This window comes from Salvelinus alpinus, chromosome 37 (genome assembly GCF_045679555.1).
Source record: "Salvelinus alpinus chromosome 37, SLU_Salpinus.1, whole genome shotgun sequence".
In the NCBI taxonomy this organism is placed as follows: Eukaryota; Metazoa; Chordata; class Actinopteri; order Salmoniformes; family Salmonidae; genus Salvelinus; species Salvelinus alpinus.
Genome location: NC_092122.1, coordinates 3,445,930 through 3,464,740, shown reverse-complemented (window position 1 = coordinate 3,464,740; position 18,811 = coordinate 3,445,930). Strand labels below are relative to the sequence as shown.

Below are 18,811 nucleotides of genomic sequence, written 5' to 3'. Positions count from 1 at the left end.
AGCCTGCTGGTTTTCTGTTCTACCTGATAATTTATTGCACCCACCTGGTGTCCCAGGTCTAAATCAGTCCCTGATTAGAGGGGAACAATGAAAAAATGCAGTGGAACTGGCTTTGGGGTCCAGAGTGTAGTTTTGAGGGCTCTAATATATACAAAGCCCTTTCATGCAAGGCAGGGGATGGCAGAAGTGTTGTGCCTGCCTATTTGTGCAGTGTCACTGTCAACACTGCCAGCTTCAATCTCACCCAGTGGTGCAGGTGTAGTAGTGGCCAGACGCAGTATGCCCACCTAAATAAAGTGCATTCAGAAAGTATTAAGACCCCATGACTTTTTCCACATTTTATGACATTACATCCTTTTTCTAAAATTGATGATTTTTTTTTTTACCCAATAATGACAAAGCAAAAACTGGTTCAAAACTGGTTTTGAAAAACCGCTTCTATCTCAAGGCCATCAGACTTTTAAATAGCCATCACTAGCACCTTAGAGGCTAACTTGAAATCACTGGACACTTTAATAATGTTTACATATCTTGCATTACTCATCTCATATGTATATTCTGTATTCTATTCTACTGTATTTTAGTCTATGCCGCTCTGACTTGCTCGTCCAAATATTTATATATTCTTAATTCCTTTACTTTAGATTTGTGTGTATTGTTGTGAAATTGTTAGATATTACTGCACTGTTGGAGCTAAAAACACAAGCATTTCGCTACAACCGCAATAACATCTGCTAAACATGTGTGACAAATAAAATTTGATTTCATTTGATTTAGGGATGGTGCCAGGTTTCCTCCAGACGTGACGCTTGACATTCAAGCCAAAGAATTCAGTCTTGGTTTCATCAGACCAGAGAATCTTGTTTCTCATGGTCTGAGAGTCCTTTAGGTGCCTTTTGGCAAACTCCAGGCAGGATATCATGTGCCTTTTACTGAAGAGTGGCTTCCGTCTGGCCGCTCTACCATAAAGGCCTGATTGGTGGAGTGCTGCAAAGATGGTTGTCCTTCTGGAAAGTTCTCCCATCTCCACAGAGGAACTCTGGAGCTCTGTCAGAGTGATTAATGGGCTCTTGGTCACCTCCCTGAACCTATGTCGTTCCCCCGATTGCTCATTTTGGCCGGGCGGACAGCTCTAGGAAACGTCTTGGTGGTTCCAAACATCTTCCATTTAAGAGTCATGGAGGCCACTGTGTTCTTAAGGACCTTCAATGCTGCAGACATTATTTGGTACCCTTCCCCAGATCTGTGCCTCGACACAATCCTGTCGTGGAGCTCTACGGACAATTACTTCGACCTCATGGCTTGGTTTTTGCTCTGACATGCACTGTCAACTGTGGGACCTTAGATAGACAGGTGTGTGCCTTTCCAAATCATGTCCAATCAATTGAATTTACCACGGGTGGACTCCAAGTTGTAGAAACATCTGAAGGATGATCAATGGAAACAGGATGCACCTGAGCTCAATTTCGAGTCTCATAGCAAAGGGTCTGAAGACTTATGTAAATTAGGTATGTTTTTTATTTTTAGTAAATTTGCACAAAAAAAATGTTTTCACTTTGTCATTATGGTATTGTGTGTAGATTGATGAGTAAAAAATTATATTTAATACATTTTGGAATAAGGTTGTATAGTAACAAAATGTGGAAAAAGTCAAGGGGTCTGAATACTATACTCACTAATTACTATATGATTGAACGATCTATCTTAATTCCTTTAATCGCTGCCATTATTAGGTGGAGCTAATTTCTTGACAAAAAAACGAATTGCAAACAAATAGACATAATTTTTCTGTCAAACTGAATCTATGGTATTATTGACGATGCTAAAGACATAAGCTTATACTTTTCTAAATAAAACTAATTGTTTAAACAATGTTTGGTGTGGTTTCACTTAAAACTATTTTCTACATAATATGCCTTGGCTGGTATTCAACCCCATTCCCTTGTTCTTGTTCACCCCATTCTCTTGTTCACCTGCTGAGCTACCGTTCAGGTGACACTATATGAAAAAATCCCAGGTATTTGAAAGAAAGCCCCGGAACCACAGCAGAATTCAGGGGGATCTTGCATTTGCTAAATACAGTTTGAAAACCCACGTGATCAAACAAAGCTTCTGATGTCATTGATCGCGTGATAATGTTACTTTGAAACAAGCTTCCGTACATTGTAGCGCTTTGAAAACTACGTCGGGAAACTCCGGTATCAATCATCCCATCACTCGGTCTATCCATAGGTGTGTATCATGACTGTGGGAAATTTCCCCCAAAATTATTGCCTGCAATATTCAACAACAGATTACATTAGTGTTACTCAAATCTTGCAGATGTTGGTGGACTGTATATTCTTCAGATTAGGTTTTACTTTATGTGTTTGCTCCCGTGTGCTGGTAAGGGCACAGATGACAGACAGGTAGAATTCCAGTTGAGGTGGTTTAATAACGCTGAAGATGTACAGGCATGGAACAGCACCACACACTGTATGTAGTCGATGGGATATAAGGCACTTAGTGGTCTGGCATCTTGCTTCAGCCAAAGTGTGTGTGTGTGTGTGGTCTGCAAATAAAGAGAGAAATAAAGATACAATAGTGAATGACAGAATACAAAACACATATCCTATAAACAATATGCATGGCTATAACATGACTGTGATGACTTAATGATATACAGGACCATACAGCGCAATAAAACGTGAATGTGACTGCACTAATTTAAGATTAAAGTGGTGCTGCTGCATTAGTGATGGGCATTCCGGCTCTTTTCAGTGAGCCGGCTCGTTCGGCTCAGCTCACCATAAAGAGCCGGCTCTTTTGGCTCCCAAACGACTCTTTAAAAAAATATATGTTTTGTATTTTTTCAAGTCAGACAGATAGCGATAGTTTGACTATGATTGGTGTTAAAACAATTCTAATGAAATTATTTAATGAAATCATACTCTACCTTAACCACAATGTATTTAAAAATGATTTGGTTTGTTATGAAAAGAATGCTATTAAACATTTGCATTTAAAGTATAACTTTTTAATGTATATAAACAAAGTGCATATAAATCTAACCATTCAAAACTAATATCATCTGAACAGCATAATAATATAATATTGCACCATATCAAAGAAAAATAAATAATGTGCAAAACTGCAGCATCCCACTTAAAACATTAACCTGGTCCCTCTTTTCTCTCTTCTTCATTGCCATGTTATAACCAGCAGCACACAGCAATGCTGACTATATTTTGCTTTTATGAGAGATTTGCATTTAGAAATGCAAGCTGCCTCACTTGAGGGGCTGATGCGGTTTCTTCTCAGTAATTATTTGTCCCGTTTTCGAGAAGACCCTCTCAGAGGGAACAGATGTGGCCACTTTCATCATTGTCATGACTTTAGTAAGCCGTGGGGAGACAGAGGCCTTGTTCTTCAACCAGCTCAGAGGATCGGACCTCCATTATGGCATCTGCTGAGGGATTCCTGCTGAGGGATTCCTTCGTGCTGCATCCCCAGTTGCTCTCGTCAAACAGCATCTAAACAGCAGATGTTTGTGCCACTACTGCTGGTGCTTCTGCTCCATCTGATCCCTCTTCTTCCTGTTGCCCTGGTGCCTAAGTCAGCTGACTGCTGGGGCTGTCCCTCCCTGCTGCTGAGGTTATTCTTTGAAGAGCCTCGTCAATCGCTCTGGCATCACTGAATCACTGATGGCTAACTTCTTAAACCTGGGGTCAAGTGCAGCGGTTTCTGATAGCACGTGATTATATTCCATTCTGTGGAACTTTCTGTCCATTGATGAACATAGGGTGTCCATCAACTCTGTCACATGTCCTGTGGTTACATTTGCTTCTCTCTGGTGGCTGGCTGTGATTCGCTGCAGACCCTCACACAGGAGTATCATTTTTGAGGCTGTCACATAGTTGAAAAGAGAGAACAGTAGTTCAGGTTCATGTTTTGTCTACTGATACTACATTATCATCTACTGCTCATATATATACAGTTGAAGTCGGAAGTTTACATACACCTTAGCCAAAGACATTTAAACTCAGTTTTTCACAATTCCTGACATTTACTCCTAGTAAAAACTCCTTGTCTTAGGTCAGTTAGGATCACCACTTTATTTTAAGAATGTGAAATGTCAGAATAATAGTAGAGAATGATTTATTTCAGCTTTTATTTCTTTCATCACATTCCCAATGGGTCAGAAGTTTACATACACTCAATTAGTATTTGGTAGCATTGCCTTTAAATTGTTTAACTTGGGTCAAACGTTTCAGGTAGCCTTCCACAAGTATCCCACAATACGTTGGGTGATTTTTGGCCCATTCCTCCTGACAGAGCTGGTGTAACTGAGTCAGGTTTGTAGGCCTCCTTGCTCGCACACACTTTTTTAGTTCTGCCCACAAATGTTCTATGGGATTGAGGTCAGAGCTTTGTGATGGCCACTCCAATACCTTGACTTTGTTGTCCTTAAGCCATTTTGCCACAACTTTGGAAGTATGCTTGGGGTCATTGTCCATTTGGAAGACCAAGCTTTTGTCTTGAGATGTTGCTTCAAAATATCCACATAATTTCCCCTCCTCATGATTCCATCTATTTTGTTAAATGCACCAGTCCCTCCTGCAGCAAAGCACCCCCACAACATGATGCTGCCACCCCCGTGCTTCATGGTTGGGATGGTGTTCTTCGGCTTGCAAGCCTCCCTTTTTTCTCGAAACATAATGATGGTCATTATGGCCAAACAGTTCTATTTATGTTTTATCAGACCAGAGGACATTTCTCCAAAAAGTATGATCTTTCACTCCATGTGCAGTTGCAAACCATAGTCTGGCTTTTTTATGGCGGTTTTGGAGCAGTGGCTTCTTCCTTGCTGAGCGGCCTTTCAGGTTATGTTGATATAGGACTCGTTTTACTGTGGATATAGATACTTTTGTACCTGTTTCCTCCAGCATCATCACAAGGTCCTTTGCTGTTGTTCTGGGATTGATTTGCACTTTTCACACCAAAGTACGTTCATCTCTAGGAGACAGAACGCGTCTCCTTTCTGAGCGGTATGACGGCTGCGTGGTCCCATGGTGTTTATACTTGCGCACTATTGTTTTTACAGATGAACGTGGTACCTTCAGCCATTTGGAAATTGCTCCCAAGGATGAACCAGACTTGTGGAGGTCTACAATTATTTTCTGATGTCTTGGCTGATTTCTTTTGATTTTCCCATGATGTCATGCAAAGAGGCACAGAGCTTGAAGGTAGGCCTTGAAATACATCCACAGGTACACCTCCAATTGACTCAAATGATGTCAATTAGCCTATCAGAAGCTTCTAAAGCCATGACATAATTTTCTGGAATTTCCCAAGCTGTTTAAAGGCACAGTCAACTTAGTGTATGTAAACTTCTGACCCACTGGAATTGTGATACAGTGAATTATAAGTGAAATAATCTGTCTGTAAACAATTGTTGGAAAAATTACTTGTGTCATGCACAAAGTAGATGTCCTAACCGACTTGCCAAAACTATAGGTTGTTAACAAGAAATTTGTGAAGTGGTTGAAAAGTTTTAATGACTCCAACCTAAGTGTATGTAAACTTCTGACTTCAACGGTATATAATACTGGATTAAATAATGTAGTAATAACTGCTTACTGTACCTCTCTCCACTGTTCTCCACAGTGACCTGCTCAAAGGGTTCCAGGACTCTGCACACCTCCATCACCACCTCCCATTCCTCTTGGGTCAGAGCATCAACAGGTGCATTGACAATGGCCAGGGTAGAGATGATGGTATCCTTTGACTCAAGAAACCGCTTCAACATATAAAATGTTGAATTCCACCTTGTAGTGCAGTCTTGTTTAGGCCTCAGCTCAGGCATCCACATCTGGCATTGTGTAGACTTTAGTTTTTCAGCACCTACTGTGCTCCTGTGGAAGTATTCCACAGCTGCTTTCACTTTGTCCCGTGGGCTTCATCACCTTCAGAGCATCTCTAACAATCAGGTGATTTTGAAAGGGTTTTCCTGCTTCGAATTGTGTATATTGGATGTAGGCTATTGCTATAATTTCTAAAACCTCTGTCCTCCACGATCAAACATGGCTGGAAATCGGTGGCAATCATTTTAGCCAATGCAATATCAATTTGGCCTTGTTTTGCTACTGACATAGACTTTGGCATAAACTGGTCCATAAACGGCATTGCTGTGGGTCGCGGAGTAGGCCTACTTGACTGAGTGGATACATCTCCACGTGTGGAGGTGCTGGCTCCACCACTATCACTAGCAGGCCCGCTAGTTTCTCGAAGCTCCACTACAGCTAGCTTCACAGTTGGGTGCACAGTTCGCATATGCCGGTGTCGGTTGTGCGTAGAACCGGCTTTATATGAGATTTTGTTTTGGCAAATTCTACACTGTGCTCTAACATTGTCTACATTATTAAAATGCATCCAAATGCTACTGTGCTTCCGACTCATTTTCCAGCTGTTGTTTTCACAGCTGTCCTTCCTCTGTCTCATCGGCTGCTAAGTGTGTGACTAAGTTGGCTCGGCCCTCCCTCACACATCTTTGGTTTATTCGTTGACACTGCGTGTCTGATTGACAGGAACAACAGGTGAGGCTGTTTGTATGAGCAGACATTCAGAACGAATGTGTGTGCGCTTGAGCATTTAGGCCTATATTATTTTATTTCTTTTTTCGTTCTTTGAATTAGTTAATTCTATTCATTTAAATCTTTTGATTATTCATATCTTCATTTTTAAAATATTTGTATAAATAGATTCGGCTCTTCTGATATGTGAGCCGGCTCCCAACGTTCACTTACAAGAGCCGACTCGTTCGCGAACGACCCATAACTACGCTGCACGTGTACTACAAAGCATAGCACCATCTTCAGTACAGGGCTACAAATGCACAATGAACTTGAATACCTCTAAACAGTCAAATACAATGTAATACTCATATAATGGTGTACCATACACGTATACAATTACAGGGCATATAAATGACGCACTGGGGGACATTATCCTATACAAATACAGGGTTAAAATGTCCGAAATGATTTGACAACCAAAGCAGAGCTAGCCACCTCACAATACTAGCTAGCTCGCAGTAGAAAATACTAATTAGCATAACCATAAATATGACATTATCGTTGCAAGGTGCATCTTCAGACATAAATACCTGAAAGATATTAAATATTTACTAACATATCAACAAGGACACACACTGGCCTTGGCTAACACTATGACATCTAACTAGTGGGAATGGATGCAAGGATGGCTGGAACTTTCTCTCACTTTACTTCTCATGAGCTGATCTTCTCTGAGCTGGAGATCGCCCAGCATGCTCTGCTCCACTTCACCACTGGGCGGAGCTACAGCTCTGATATGATGAACTAACATTACTGATATGATTAACTACAAAGTCTTCACAGCCTTTTGTACAGCCGCCCCTAAATTCACTATATTAATTCACTCCTAAGAAAGGCTCAATAGTTAACTTGACTATCTTGACTTACTTAACTCTTACTTACATATCTTACCCAAACTTAACAGGCATGAGACCAGATGTCTAGGGATGTCTAGCCGCCCCATCAACAGATGGCCTGGCTAGATATAACCACTAATAACAAATAAACTCTAGTCCAGTACTTAAACGATGTAAAGGGTTCTCTGTACTAGTAGAGTAGAGGAGCTGCTGTCCGTAACAGCCGGGCAGGAACACTTAGTCCATCAGTGGCACACTGTGGTGAGAATGTCCTCCTGGGAGAGGGGTGAATGTCATTGATGGAACGCCTCATTGTTCCAACAGCAGGAAACAGTCCAAACAGTCACCTGGCAGGAAACTAGGGGGAACACCTGACTGCTTAGCTAGTACGGCACCAGGGACACCTGAAAACCCATGCTGAGGGCAAATGAAGAACCAATGGCAGGGACGGGTAGACACACCCTGGCACCGTAAGCGGGCTGGTACTTCACACTGGGAGTGTTTAGGAGCTGACACTGGTGGAGGAGTAGCCTCCTGACAGGTGGAGTGAGCGCCGGGACTGAGGGAACTCAAACATTTCATTTGATTTGATTCATAGCTCCGGCGGGTGGGTCTTGGTAGCCGCACTGTAGACTTGGAGTGTCACTCTGATGACACAGCAATAGTGACTTATCACTTGCTGGAGGTCACATTGGGGGGGGGGGGGGGGGGGGGTTAGGCCACTCACTGTTGTCATACTGTCCATCGCAAGCTGTATCTTATTGTTGGGTGATGGTTTCGTATGCTCAACCAGCTCTGACGCGGACCGTTGTGCTGCCAGCAGACATCTATCTGCTGGAAGGGTACCTCTGGGTGAGGGCTCTGTAGGGGCTGGCTTAGTGGGAGAGAGACTAGCTATTGACTGGGATGTGAGCTGTGGCAGCACAGAGCTGTACCATCTCTTCTTGTTGCTCACGTAGCTGAGTGAGCCAGACTTGTATGGCCCGCTGGGACTGCCGCAGCTGGGCTCTCTCTTGCTCGATGTACTCTCTCACTAGCTTGTGCTCTGTAGGTGGCTTCCTGTGTTCCCAGTGACTGTTGTAGACCATGGACAGACCTCTGTTTCTCCTTACTCTGCTTACTGTGGCTCATCCTTCTGCTCACGTGGGTCAGATGAGGGTTTAGGACAGACCTGTACTCTCTGAATGTCTCCCACTCATCTGGAGTTGTGTCCCATCTGGCCTGGCTGGATAGGAAGGGACTGGGTGGAGTGAGGGGTGTCATCTTGGCAGCTTCCTCCATGTGAGGCTGAAGGTCATCTTCTTGCCAATGGACATACTGTGCTGTGCTAGTATACCTTGGATAAGGTGAGGCTTGGTACCTTTGATGATCAGACCAGGTCCAGGCTTCACCGGTAACATGCTGCATCTAGAACCGGGAGTAAACACATTTATCCGGCTCGAACGGACCCCTATCTAAATGAGGACTTGGTGGACTGTATATTTCTTCGGTTAGATTTTACTTTACGTGTTCATTCCCGTGTGCTGGTAAGAGCACAGATGACAGGCAGGGAGGATTCCAGTTGAGGTGGTTTAATTACGCTGAAGATGCACAGGCATGGAACAGCAACGCACAATGTACGTAGTATGGATAGCACCATCGTCTTCATTGCACAATGAATGTGAATACCTATAAACAGTGAAATACAATGTAATACTGATATAATGATGTACCATACATACACCTATACAATTACAGGGCATATAACGAGGCACTGGGGGACATTATCCTATACAAATACAGTGTTAAATGTTCCCGAAATTATATGACAACCAAAACAGAGCTAGCCAGCTCACAATAACTACTAGTAGCTTGCAGTAGAAACTATAATTAGCTTAACCATAAATATCACATTATTGTCGCTGAGTGCGTCTTCATACATAAACACCTGAAAGATATGAAATATGTACTTACATATCAACAACACTGACCTTGGCTAAAACAATAATCTAACTGGTGGGAAAACATAATGATGTCTGGAACTTTCTCTCACCTGACTTCTCTCAAGCTGATCTTCTCTGATCTGGAGATCGCTCCCCCAATAATCTATCCTTATTGGCATCAAAATTGACAGTGGTGTAAAAATACTTTAAAGTAATAAGTCGTTTTTTGGGGTATTTGTACTTTATATTTGTGACTACTTTTACTTCCCTACATTCCTAAATAAAATAATGTACTTTTTACTCCATACATTTTTCCTGGACCCAAAAAGTACTCGTTACATTTTTTATGTATAGCAGGACAGGAAAATGGTTCAATTCACACACCTATCAAGAGAACATCTCTGGTCATCCCTACTGCCTCTGATTTGGCAGACTCACTAAACATACATGCTTAATTTGTAAATGATGTCTACAATAAGGAATTTGAAATTATTTTTTACTTTTGATACTTGAGTATATTTTAGCAATTACATTTACTTTTGAAACGTAAGTATATTAAAACCAAATACTTTTATACTTTTACTCAAGTAGTATTTTACTGGGTGACTTTCACTTTTACTTTAGTGATTTTCTATTAGGGTATTTTTACTTTTACTCAAGTATGACAATTGGGTACTTTTTACACCACTGAAAATGTATACATTTTCAACCACTAGGGTATGGTCGATAGGCTAATTTGAAATTATTTTTTACTTTTGATACTTGAGTATATTTTAGCAATTACATTTACTTTTGAAACGTAAGTATATTAAAACCAAATACTTTTATACTTTTACTCAAGTAGTATTTTACTGGGTGACTTTCACTTTTACTTTAGTGATTTTCTATTAGGGTATTTTTACTTTTACTCAAGTATGACAATTGGGTACTTTTTACACCACTGAAAATGTATACATTTTCAACCACTAGGGTAGTACTTTAGCCTATCGAAAATGTAGCCTATCGAAAATGAAACAATGTTTGCATATTACTTCTGTCTGTCAACCGGAAGGGTGGTATCTAGGCAGGTTCAGCAAACACACGCGCACCACGTTTGTTCATGTTTAAAGTCAAATCATGTTTGGCCACTGTTTGTGGAAAGTCTTCTGAATAAGCCTTGGACTTTCTGACTGTCATTCTCCCACACACTCCTTGAACTTGTGACGGTGTTGGGCAAGGTTTTTGTCAGTTAGACTACCAAGTAAAAAGCTTACCTGTGGCGGCGCGCATACTCTGCCTGGCCTGTTTCTGTTTGTGGAAGGAGGGATCACTACAGTCAGCGTTCTTGAACTCTTCGATACAAGGGAGCGAAATCATTTTGTGGAGAAGACCTATCGTTAAAAGGTGGGTGCCGCTTAAAGTTGTACTTGTTTCCTAAAACAACTATAGTAGCCTATTGAGATTTTTTTCAGACCGATTACAAATCTTTTATTTTTTGAAGATTGTTTACATGATCATGTCAGTGTCAGGCAGGCGGCCTATTTTCAACTTTTGTTGTCGGTTTATGTATAAAAAAAAATGTTTATCAACCTGTCTTCTGCACACCCTGAATGAAACCTAGTGAAGCTATTACTGTTTTAATATGTTTAAATAAATAAAAATGTATCTATATAGTTTAGACAATGTAATTCAGACTTGCGCAATTATTGTTAAGTTCTTAAAACTATTGGGAAGTCCCTATTTTAAAGCACACCATGTCCCCACCAACATTGTAGTTACTCCACAATACTAACCTAAATGACAGTGTGAAAAGGAAGCTTGTACATAATAAAAGTAATCCAAAATATGCATCCTGTTTGCAATAAAGCACTAAAATAACACTGCACTAAAAAGCTATGTATTGAAAGTGTTATGTTTGGGGCAAATACAACACATCACTGAGTACCACTCTTCATATTTTCAAGCATGGTGGTGGCTGCATTATGTATGGGTATGCTTGTCATCAGCAAGGACAAGGGAGTGTTTTTTAGGATAAAAAGACATGGAATAGAGCTAAGTACAGGCAAAATCCTAGAAAACCTGGTTCAGTCTGCTCTCCAACAAACACTGAGAGACAAATGCACCTTTCAGCATCACAATAACCTAAAACACAAAGCCAAATATGCACTGGAGTTGCTTATCAAGACAACATTGAATGTTTTTCCGAGAGACTTAGTTACCGTTTTGACTTAAATCGGCTTGAAAATCTATGTCTAGACTTCAAAATGATTGTCTAGCAATGATCAACAACCAACTTGACAAAACTTGAAGAATGAGGGGGGCTAGTCCTCTCTCTCGCTCTCTCTCCTCCCCCCTTGTCCGCAAGTTGGACAACTTAGCATTTTTCAAATACCTGAAACAGCCTTTACCTGCAATCTAGAGCCATAATCATTATTCTTAATTCTATGTAAAAAATAAAAAATAAAAAGCATATACAGTATTTTGAGCTGCCTGTGTCCCCCTGGTGTTTTTATTTATTTTAAGAAATATGCTTCTCTGGATTTCTGCAACAATCTGTATGAAAGATTCAAAGGAATGTGAGTCTTATTTAGTAATTGCTTGCTTTTCGAAAGTCTAACAACCTTGCCGGCAGGCATGCCAGCTAAGAGAAAGACAAGCTAGTTACTCTAACTTGATTGAAAGCCTGAAATAAGTTATTGGTAGCTACTAGTTATGAGGTTGAAAAAAGGCAAACCTATCTGGACTAGTTAATGCCAAAAATAAACACATGCCCCTTTGCCCCCTATGGCCATGACGCCTCTGCACCCAGTTGTTGTTCTGTGTTGCATACTCATTAAAGTTACCTTGCCCTTTTCAACTCACACGTGTGTGTGTGTTGGTACAAGGGCTCAGAAGGACATTTGTGGCAGCCTCGGGAAGAGGACATATTCTATCTAGATGCATTAGTTTGTCTCCGCGCATCCAGCGGCAAATACAAGTTGGCCTTATATTTGACTCTGATGTGCTGCTTGAGACAGAAGTTGGTCTTTGGCTGTAAAGGAGTTACCTGTATACCTCTGTTGTTCATATGATCCTCTGTGATCTCATTGTGTGACAGTGGACTCTGCATCTGTGCCCGGGGGGCCTAGGCTTGTTGTCCTAGTATCAAATCCATCATTTTAGGATGACAAAAGCAAATTTGGGACTGTCATGAAATGGAGTAAAGGATTAAGGAATAGCCTACAACTGTTGCATGTTGTGTATGTTAATTCACCCAACTCTATGATGTTGTTTTTTATTGCCTTAAGTGTTTTTGTTCTGTATTCTTCAGCCACGGAACACTTTTTGTTTCCCAGCAGATCATTTCCTAATCAGGCCTGTTGCCATCATAAATAAAAACGGTAAATCTGACTTGTTGACTACTCTCTCCACCTTCATACCTCTCTTTTCCCCACCCATCCTCTCTATTTTCCCCAGCCTTCTTCCTGCAGATGGTAGGGAGTATCTTCTCTTTCAACCCTCCCCCACGTTCCCCTACCCCCATTGCCTCATCACCCATCTGAACCATTACTATCGTATCACGCTTCAAGACAATCCCTCAGTGCCCACTCTCTCCCCTACCCCCAGTGCCCAATCACCCATCTTAACCATTACTTTTCTCTTCACCTTTCCAGCCCCTTCACTCACCCCCTCTGAAGCCCCTTTCTCCTCCCTGCGTGGTGCCCTGCCCCATGATGAGTGTGCAGCCTCGGAGGATCCGCCTGAAGCCCTGGCTGTTAGCCCAGGTGAACAGCGGGAGGTACCCCGGCTTGCAGTGGCTCAGCCCGGACCACCGGATCTTCCAGATCCCCTGGAGGCACGCCACAAGACACCTGCCCACCTCTGAGGAAGAGAACACCATCTTCAAGGTGAGAGGGGGGGGTTCATGTTGAGAATGGCATGACAGATCTGGGTACTTCAACTCTGTCGTCATTCTGATATCACAATGTAGTTAGATCAAAGTTCTGCTTACTTTGTATACGTAGATCAACTTTTTCTAGTAAGTAGCACATTTCAAGAGTATTTCTAAGGTACTCAGTTACTATGTCACCCACACACTTCCTTATCCCATTCAGCGATAAATGTATCAACTGTTTTAGTGAACTGAAATAGCCTTAGTTTCATTTCCACTGAATCTCTTAGTGTCAAACCTCTGGGTTTTTTGACCTCGTGTGTAAGGATGTCCACATGATATCCACTGCACTAACAGCGGCAATAGCCTACTCTCTGCCTCTTTTGACGAGTCATTTCCTCATTAGTCATTACCCTGTTCTCCATTTACAGTGCATTCTGAAAGTATTCAGACCCCTTGACTTTTTGCACATTTTATTACATTACAGCTTTATTCTAAAAATTATTAAATTACTTTTTTGCCCCATCAATCTACACCAGTATCCCATAATGACAAAGCGAAACCGTAAATATTTTTGCAAATGTATTAAAAATAAAAAAAATACCTTATTTACATAAGTATTCAGACCCTTTGCTATGAGACTTTAAATTGAGCTCAGGTGCATCCTGTTTCCATTGATAATCCTTGAGATGTTTCTACAACTTGGTTGGAGTCCACCTGTGGTAAATTCAATTGATTGGACATGATTTGGAAAGCCACACGCCTGTCTATATAAGGTCCCACAGTTGACACTGCATGCCAGAGCAAAAACCAAGCCATGAGGTCAAAGGAATTGTCTGTAGAGCGCCGAGACAGGGTTGTGCCGAGGCTCAGATCTAGGCAAGGGTATCAAAAAATGTCTGCAGCATTGAAGGTCCCCAAGACTACATTGGCCTCCATGATTCTTAAATGGAAGACGTTTGCAACCACCAAGACTCTTCCTAGAGCTGTCCGCCCGGCCAAACTGAGCAATCAGGGGAGAAGGGCCTTAGTTAGAGCGGTGACCAAGAACCCGATTATCACTCTGACAGAGCTCCAGAGTTCCTTTGTGGAAATGGGAGAACCTTCCTGGACGACAACAATCTCTGCAGAACTCCACCAATCAGGCCTTTATGGTAGAGTGGCCAGACGAAAGTCACTCCTCAGTAAAAGGCACATGACAGCCCGCTTGGAGTTTACCAAAAGACACCTAAAGGACTCTCAGACCATGAGAAACAAGTTTGAACTCTTTGACCTGAATGCCAAGTGTCACATCTGGAGGAAAACTGGCACTATCCCTATGGTGAAGCATGGTGGCGGCATCATGCTGTGGGGATGTTTTTCAGCGGCAGGGACTGGGAGACTAGTCAGGATTCAGGGAAAGATGAACAGAGCAAAGTACAGAGAGATCTTTTGATGAAACCTTCTCCAAAGCACTCAGCACCTCAGACTGAGGCAAAGGTTCACCTTCCAACAGGACAATGAACCTAAGCACACAGCCAAGACAACGCAGGAGTGGCTTCGGGACAAGTCTATGTATGTCCTTGAGTGGCCCAGCCAGAGCCCGGACTTGAACCCGATCGAACACCTCTGGAGAGACCTGAAAATGGCTGGGAAGCGACGCTCACCATCCAACCTGATGGAGCTTGAGAGGATCTGCAGAGAAAAATGGGAGAAACTCCCCAAGTACAGGTGTGCCAAGCTTGTAGTGTCATACCTAAGAAGACTTGAGGCTGTAGTCGCTGCCAAAGGTGCCTCAACAAATTATTCGAGTATAGGGTCTGAATACTTATGTAAATGTGATATTTCTGCTTCAGTTTCTAGTGTATTGATGAGGGGGGAAAAAACGATTTAAGGCTGTAATGTAACAAAATTTGGAAAAGTCAAATGGTCTGAATACTTTCTGAATGCACCCTAGTTGTGACTAATTGATTTTAAGTTAATTTAACCCTCACCCATTTGATTCCATCCAGATGTGACTCCTTCTCTAATTCATTTAAAATGTAACTTCCTTCTCTTCCTTGCCTCCCCATCTCTTCCCCCAGGCCTGGGCTCTGGAGACAGGGAAGTACCAGCAGGGTCTGGATGAGCCGGACCCTGCCAAGTGGAAGGCTAACCTGCGCTGTGCCCTCAACAAGAGCCGGGAGTTCAAACTGAAATACGACGGCACCAAGGAGACACCCGCCCAGCCCTACAAGAACTACGAGGTCTGTGACCAGCCCTGCAATGGAGGTAAGAGTGCGTGCGCACACGTGCATAAGCATGCAGGCTCATTGGCAGCTTTGCAAGTCTTATCTGATTGTCTGTCTTCAAATTTAAATTAGTTCTTTAGAATAACTTTGTTGAACTGAACGTCAAATAATCTCAGATATTCATGTTTTGTGAAATTTAATGAGATTTTCTCCTCCATGTTGATGGCATATTCCTTTTGATTTGGTTTCAGACACAGTTGATGAAGATGAGGAGGAGGTAAGGTGTAGAAAAGTAGACAATTACTTTTCCATTATCTCAGAGCAATCTGAGAACAATACCCATATATCAGCTTTGTTACATAAACATTCAATCTTGTCTTTGTTTTCAGATGCCGAATATTGTTGATCTCTCCATTGGTAAGTGTCAATACACCTTTGCTACTGAGCCCTCTGTGAATTAGGCAGAAAACCTTTTGAAATGTGTCACTATTGACATTATGCAAGGTCTAATGTGTTTGTGTTTGTCCTCTTGTCTCTCCCAGACCCCAGAATTAGTGACCCACGCATTTATCAGGCATTCCCTACCTCACATAGGATAGACCTTCCCTTTAGCTCCCCCCTCAATGACAGATATGGCACATCCCACCACGCCCCTATGTACCCCAGTCCCAACATGTACGCCAATCCCAACGGGGGCAATACCATGGCAACGGATCTCCCTCAGCCAACCATGGCTCCCCCAGAGTTTTCTGCCCACGTTCCATTGGTGGTGAAGTTGGAACATGGGGTCTTTGTGCACCATGGACCCGCAGAACACTCCAACGGCCTGGGGATGGGTGGAGGGAGCATGCAGCCTCCTATGGTCACTGAGATGGCCACCATGGTTCCTTCTGCTGCATCTGTGGCTCTGGTTGCCCCTAACCCAGATGCCGCCCCAATGGAGGCCATGTCGGGAGTCCAGAACCAGGAAGAAGGGCAGGCGGTGCCACCCTACAAATATGACCTGCTGAACAGCTTGCCATGTGAGTGGAGTAGCACCTATGCTGTGTTGAGAAGAATACTGCTTTATGTACTATGGCTTTACTTTGGCAGTCAGGCACTTCTGCAGTAGTTCCTTGCATGTTATCCCCAAAAAATATTCATTGTAATTCCCCTACCATAAAAACAGGGCGTCAACTTTATTTGGTATTGCTGCATGCAACACAATGCCAACATTGTAATACATTCACTCAAAACAGTTGCCTCCAATTGACTCATTCGATGGATTATAGGCTATCAGGCATTAGTGTAGTAGTCTGGAATAGCTGTCTGTCTGTCACACCCATCAAATGGAACACACTGGCAGCTGTCTGGAAGTGTGGGGGATGGTAAGACAGGTTCTGTAGTTAATTGGAATAGGCAAAATCGAGTTTTACCCTTTTGTAGCTAAAGCGGTAATGTGTTATTCATTGATAAACACCCCTTTTTCAGTCTTATGATAACTTGGTGTCAGAATACTGTTAGGCATGATTAGAAAGAGCTGTATTAAATGTTGACTATTGTTGAAGTGCTTACAATTCTTCCAACACTACATTCTTTGACTCTGGTTTCAGTGACTGACCTAGACATGAAGTTCCAGTACCGGGGTCGCAAGATGGGCTCCCTGACGGTGAGTAACCCCCAGGGCTGCCGGCTGTACTACGGCCACTTGGAGCCCACCCCGGAGCAGGTGGACCTGTTCGGCCCTGTCAACCTCAACCAAGTTCTCTTCCCTGGCTCGGCCGACATCCAGAATGAGAAGCAGCGGTTCTACACAGAGCACCTGCTGGATGTGATGGATCGAGGCCTGATCCTGGAGATCTGGGAGCAGGATATATACGCTATCAGGTTGTGTCAGTGCAAGGTGTATTGGTCTGGGCCGGGCGTTGACGAGCAGGGGCCTCCCAACCCTATGGAGAGGGAGAGGAAGTACAAAGTGTTCAGCCTCAATAACTTCCTGCACGGTGAGTCAGTCAATCCATTTTATTCCTTGGTATTTTAGTCATCTAAGGCAGCAGTTTCATAGTGTTTGAATCCCCATCTGATCCCTCAAAAAACCTTTTATTTTTATTGAGATCAATTAATCACATAACACCAAATGATCCTGTCAGATAACAATGCTGGACTCCATTGTCATGATTTTTCAGTTCACTTGAGGCTGTCTGAGTTTCAGTTGATCCTTGAATATTTCAGTCGATCCCTGAATATTTCAGTCACAGGCCCTTTCTGTGAGTAAGCTCTTGAGTAGTACTTATTGCTTGTACTGCTATTGTTGCACAGCCCAGGCATCCAAATGGATTAGCTGTAGAACAGATATCACATACACAGTGATTATCGCATTACAGGAGATTCTCTTTCTCCCTCTCATGCACACCAACAACAGGGCTCATCCTGTTCCAGAAGGGTGAAACTCCCACCCCACCCCCGTTTGAGCTCTGCTTCTGCTTCGGGGAGGACTGGCCAGACCAACGGAAACCCAAGGAGAAGAAGCTCATCGTTGTGCAGGCGAGCAGAACGAATTGACCCCATACCCATCAGATACAGTACACACGAAATTATCACATTGACTTAACAGGGACCCTCTCCTCCATCCATTTCATGTCCAGGTGGTCCCGGTGGTGGCGCGGATCCTAACAGAGATGTTTTCTGGAGAGCTGTCCTGGTCAACAGACAGCATCCGGCTGCAGATCTCCAACCCAGACCTGAAGGACCAGACGGTGGAGCAGTTCAAGGAGCTCCAGAGGCTTCTCCAGAGTCAGCACGGCCTGGGATCCTAACAGGGCTTGTCCTGGATCAAGGCCTCGACTGCTCATGGACTATTAATAGCACACTGCACTTGGATTAATAACCTTATTCAACGTTTTGTGTGTGGGGATATTAGCCTTCTTTCAACCCTGAGCCTATGGTAGATCCATCCAGCCTAGAGCCCTGTATGTAATTAATCTTAACTGGATCTTAGGCAGAACTACTTGTACATCATCAAAACCCAGACTGCTGTATCCTCTTTTTTTGGTCCCTTATATTATTTTTTTGAATTTCAATAAATACCATTGCAGTATTTTTTTTCTAATGGTGGCAGGTATTACTCAATTGTCACTTTAATTTCTATCCATTTTCTTTTGCAGACACCTGCTACTGTACTAGAACCCTGTAACTGAATGGACACTGGTGCCAAAAATGGGACTTAAGCCATACATGCAATGTAAAAAGTATTGGAATGTTTTTTAAATAAATGAATAAACTACTACATTAATCAGCAAAGTGGTAATTTATTCCATGACAGGACAATTTTGTACTTTTTGCTGTGAAGGTGCTTTGGTGAATGGGTGAAAGCATCCACCGGTATTGTTACTTCACCCTC

General features: G+C 42.6%; 1 protein-coding gene and 1 long non-coding RNA gene across 5 annotated transcripts; one reads left to right on the top strand and one right to left on the bottom strand.

Annotated features, from left to right (window-relative positions):
• Positions 1-6,906: 6,906 nt before the first annotated feature.
• On the bottom strand, positions 6,907-10,702 carry LOC139566077 (uncharacterized). The gene is made up of 2 exons (XR_011673049.1): positions 10,626-10,702; positions 6,907-9,118 (listed from the first exon to the last, which is right to left on the bottom strand). It is a non-coding gene; the product is annotated as an uncharacterized lncRNA (long non-coding RNA).
• LOC139566076 (interferon regulatory factor 5-like) lies at positions 10,395-18,711 on the top strand. 4 transcript variants are annotated; one of them, XM_071386964.1, is made up of 10 exons: positions 10,395-10,755; positions 12,690-12,731; positions 13,005-13,238; positions 15,286-15,472; positions 15,684-15,709; positions 15,822-15,849; positions 15,975-16,454; positions 17,025-17,414; positions 17,834-17,955; positions 18,057-18,711. In XM_071386964.1, exons 3-10 carry the CDS (start codon positions 13,062-13,064, stop codon positions 18,225-18,227), a joined length of 1,581 nt encoding a protein of 526 aa, XP_071243065.1. In that variant the 5' UTR covers positions 10,395-10,755; positions 12,690-12,731; positions 13,005-13,061; the 3' UTR covers positions 18,228-18,711. The 4 variants fall into 4 exon arrangements, with proteins under 4 accessions (XP_071243065.1, XP_071243067.1, XP_071243064.1 ...); XM_071386963.1 differs by having other exon boundaries at positions 10,506-10,755; positions 12,662-12,731; XM_071386962.1 differs by having other exon boundaries at positions 10,664-10,755; positions 12,687-12,731.
• Positions 18,712-18,811: the final 100 nt, after the last annotated feature.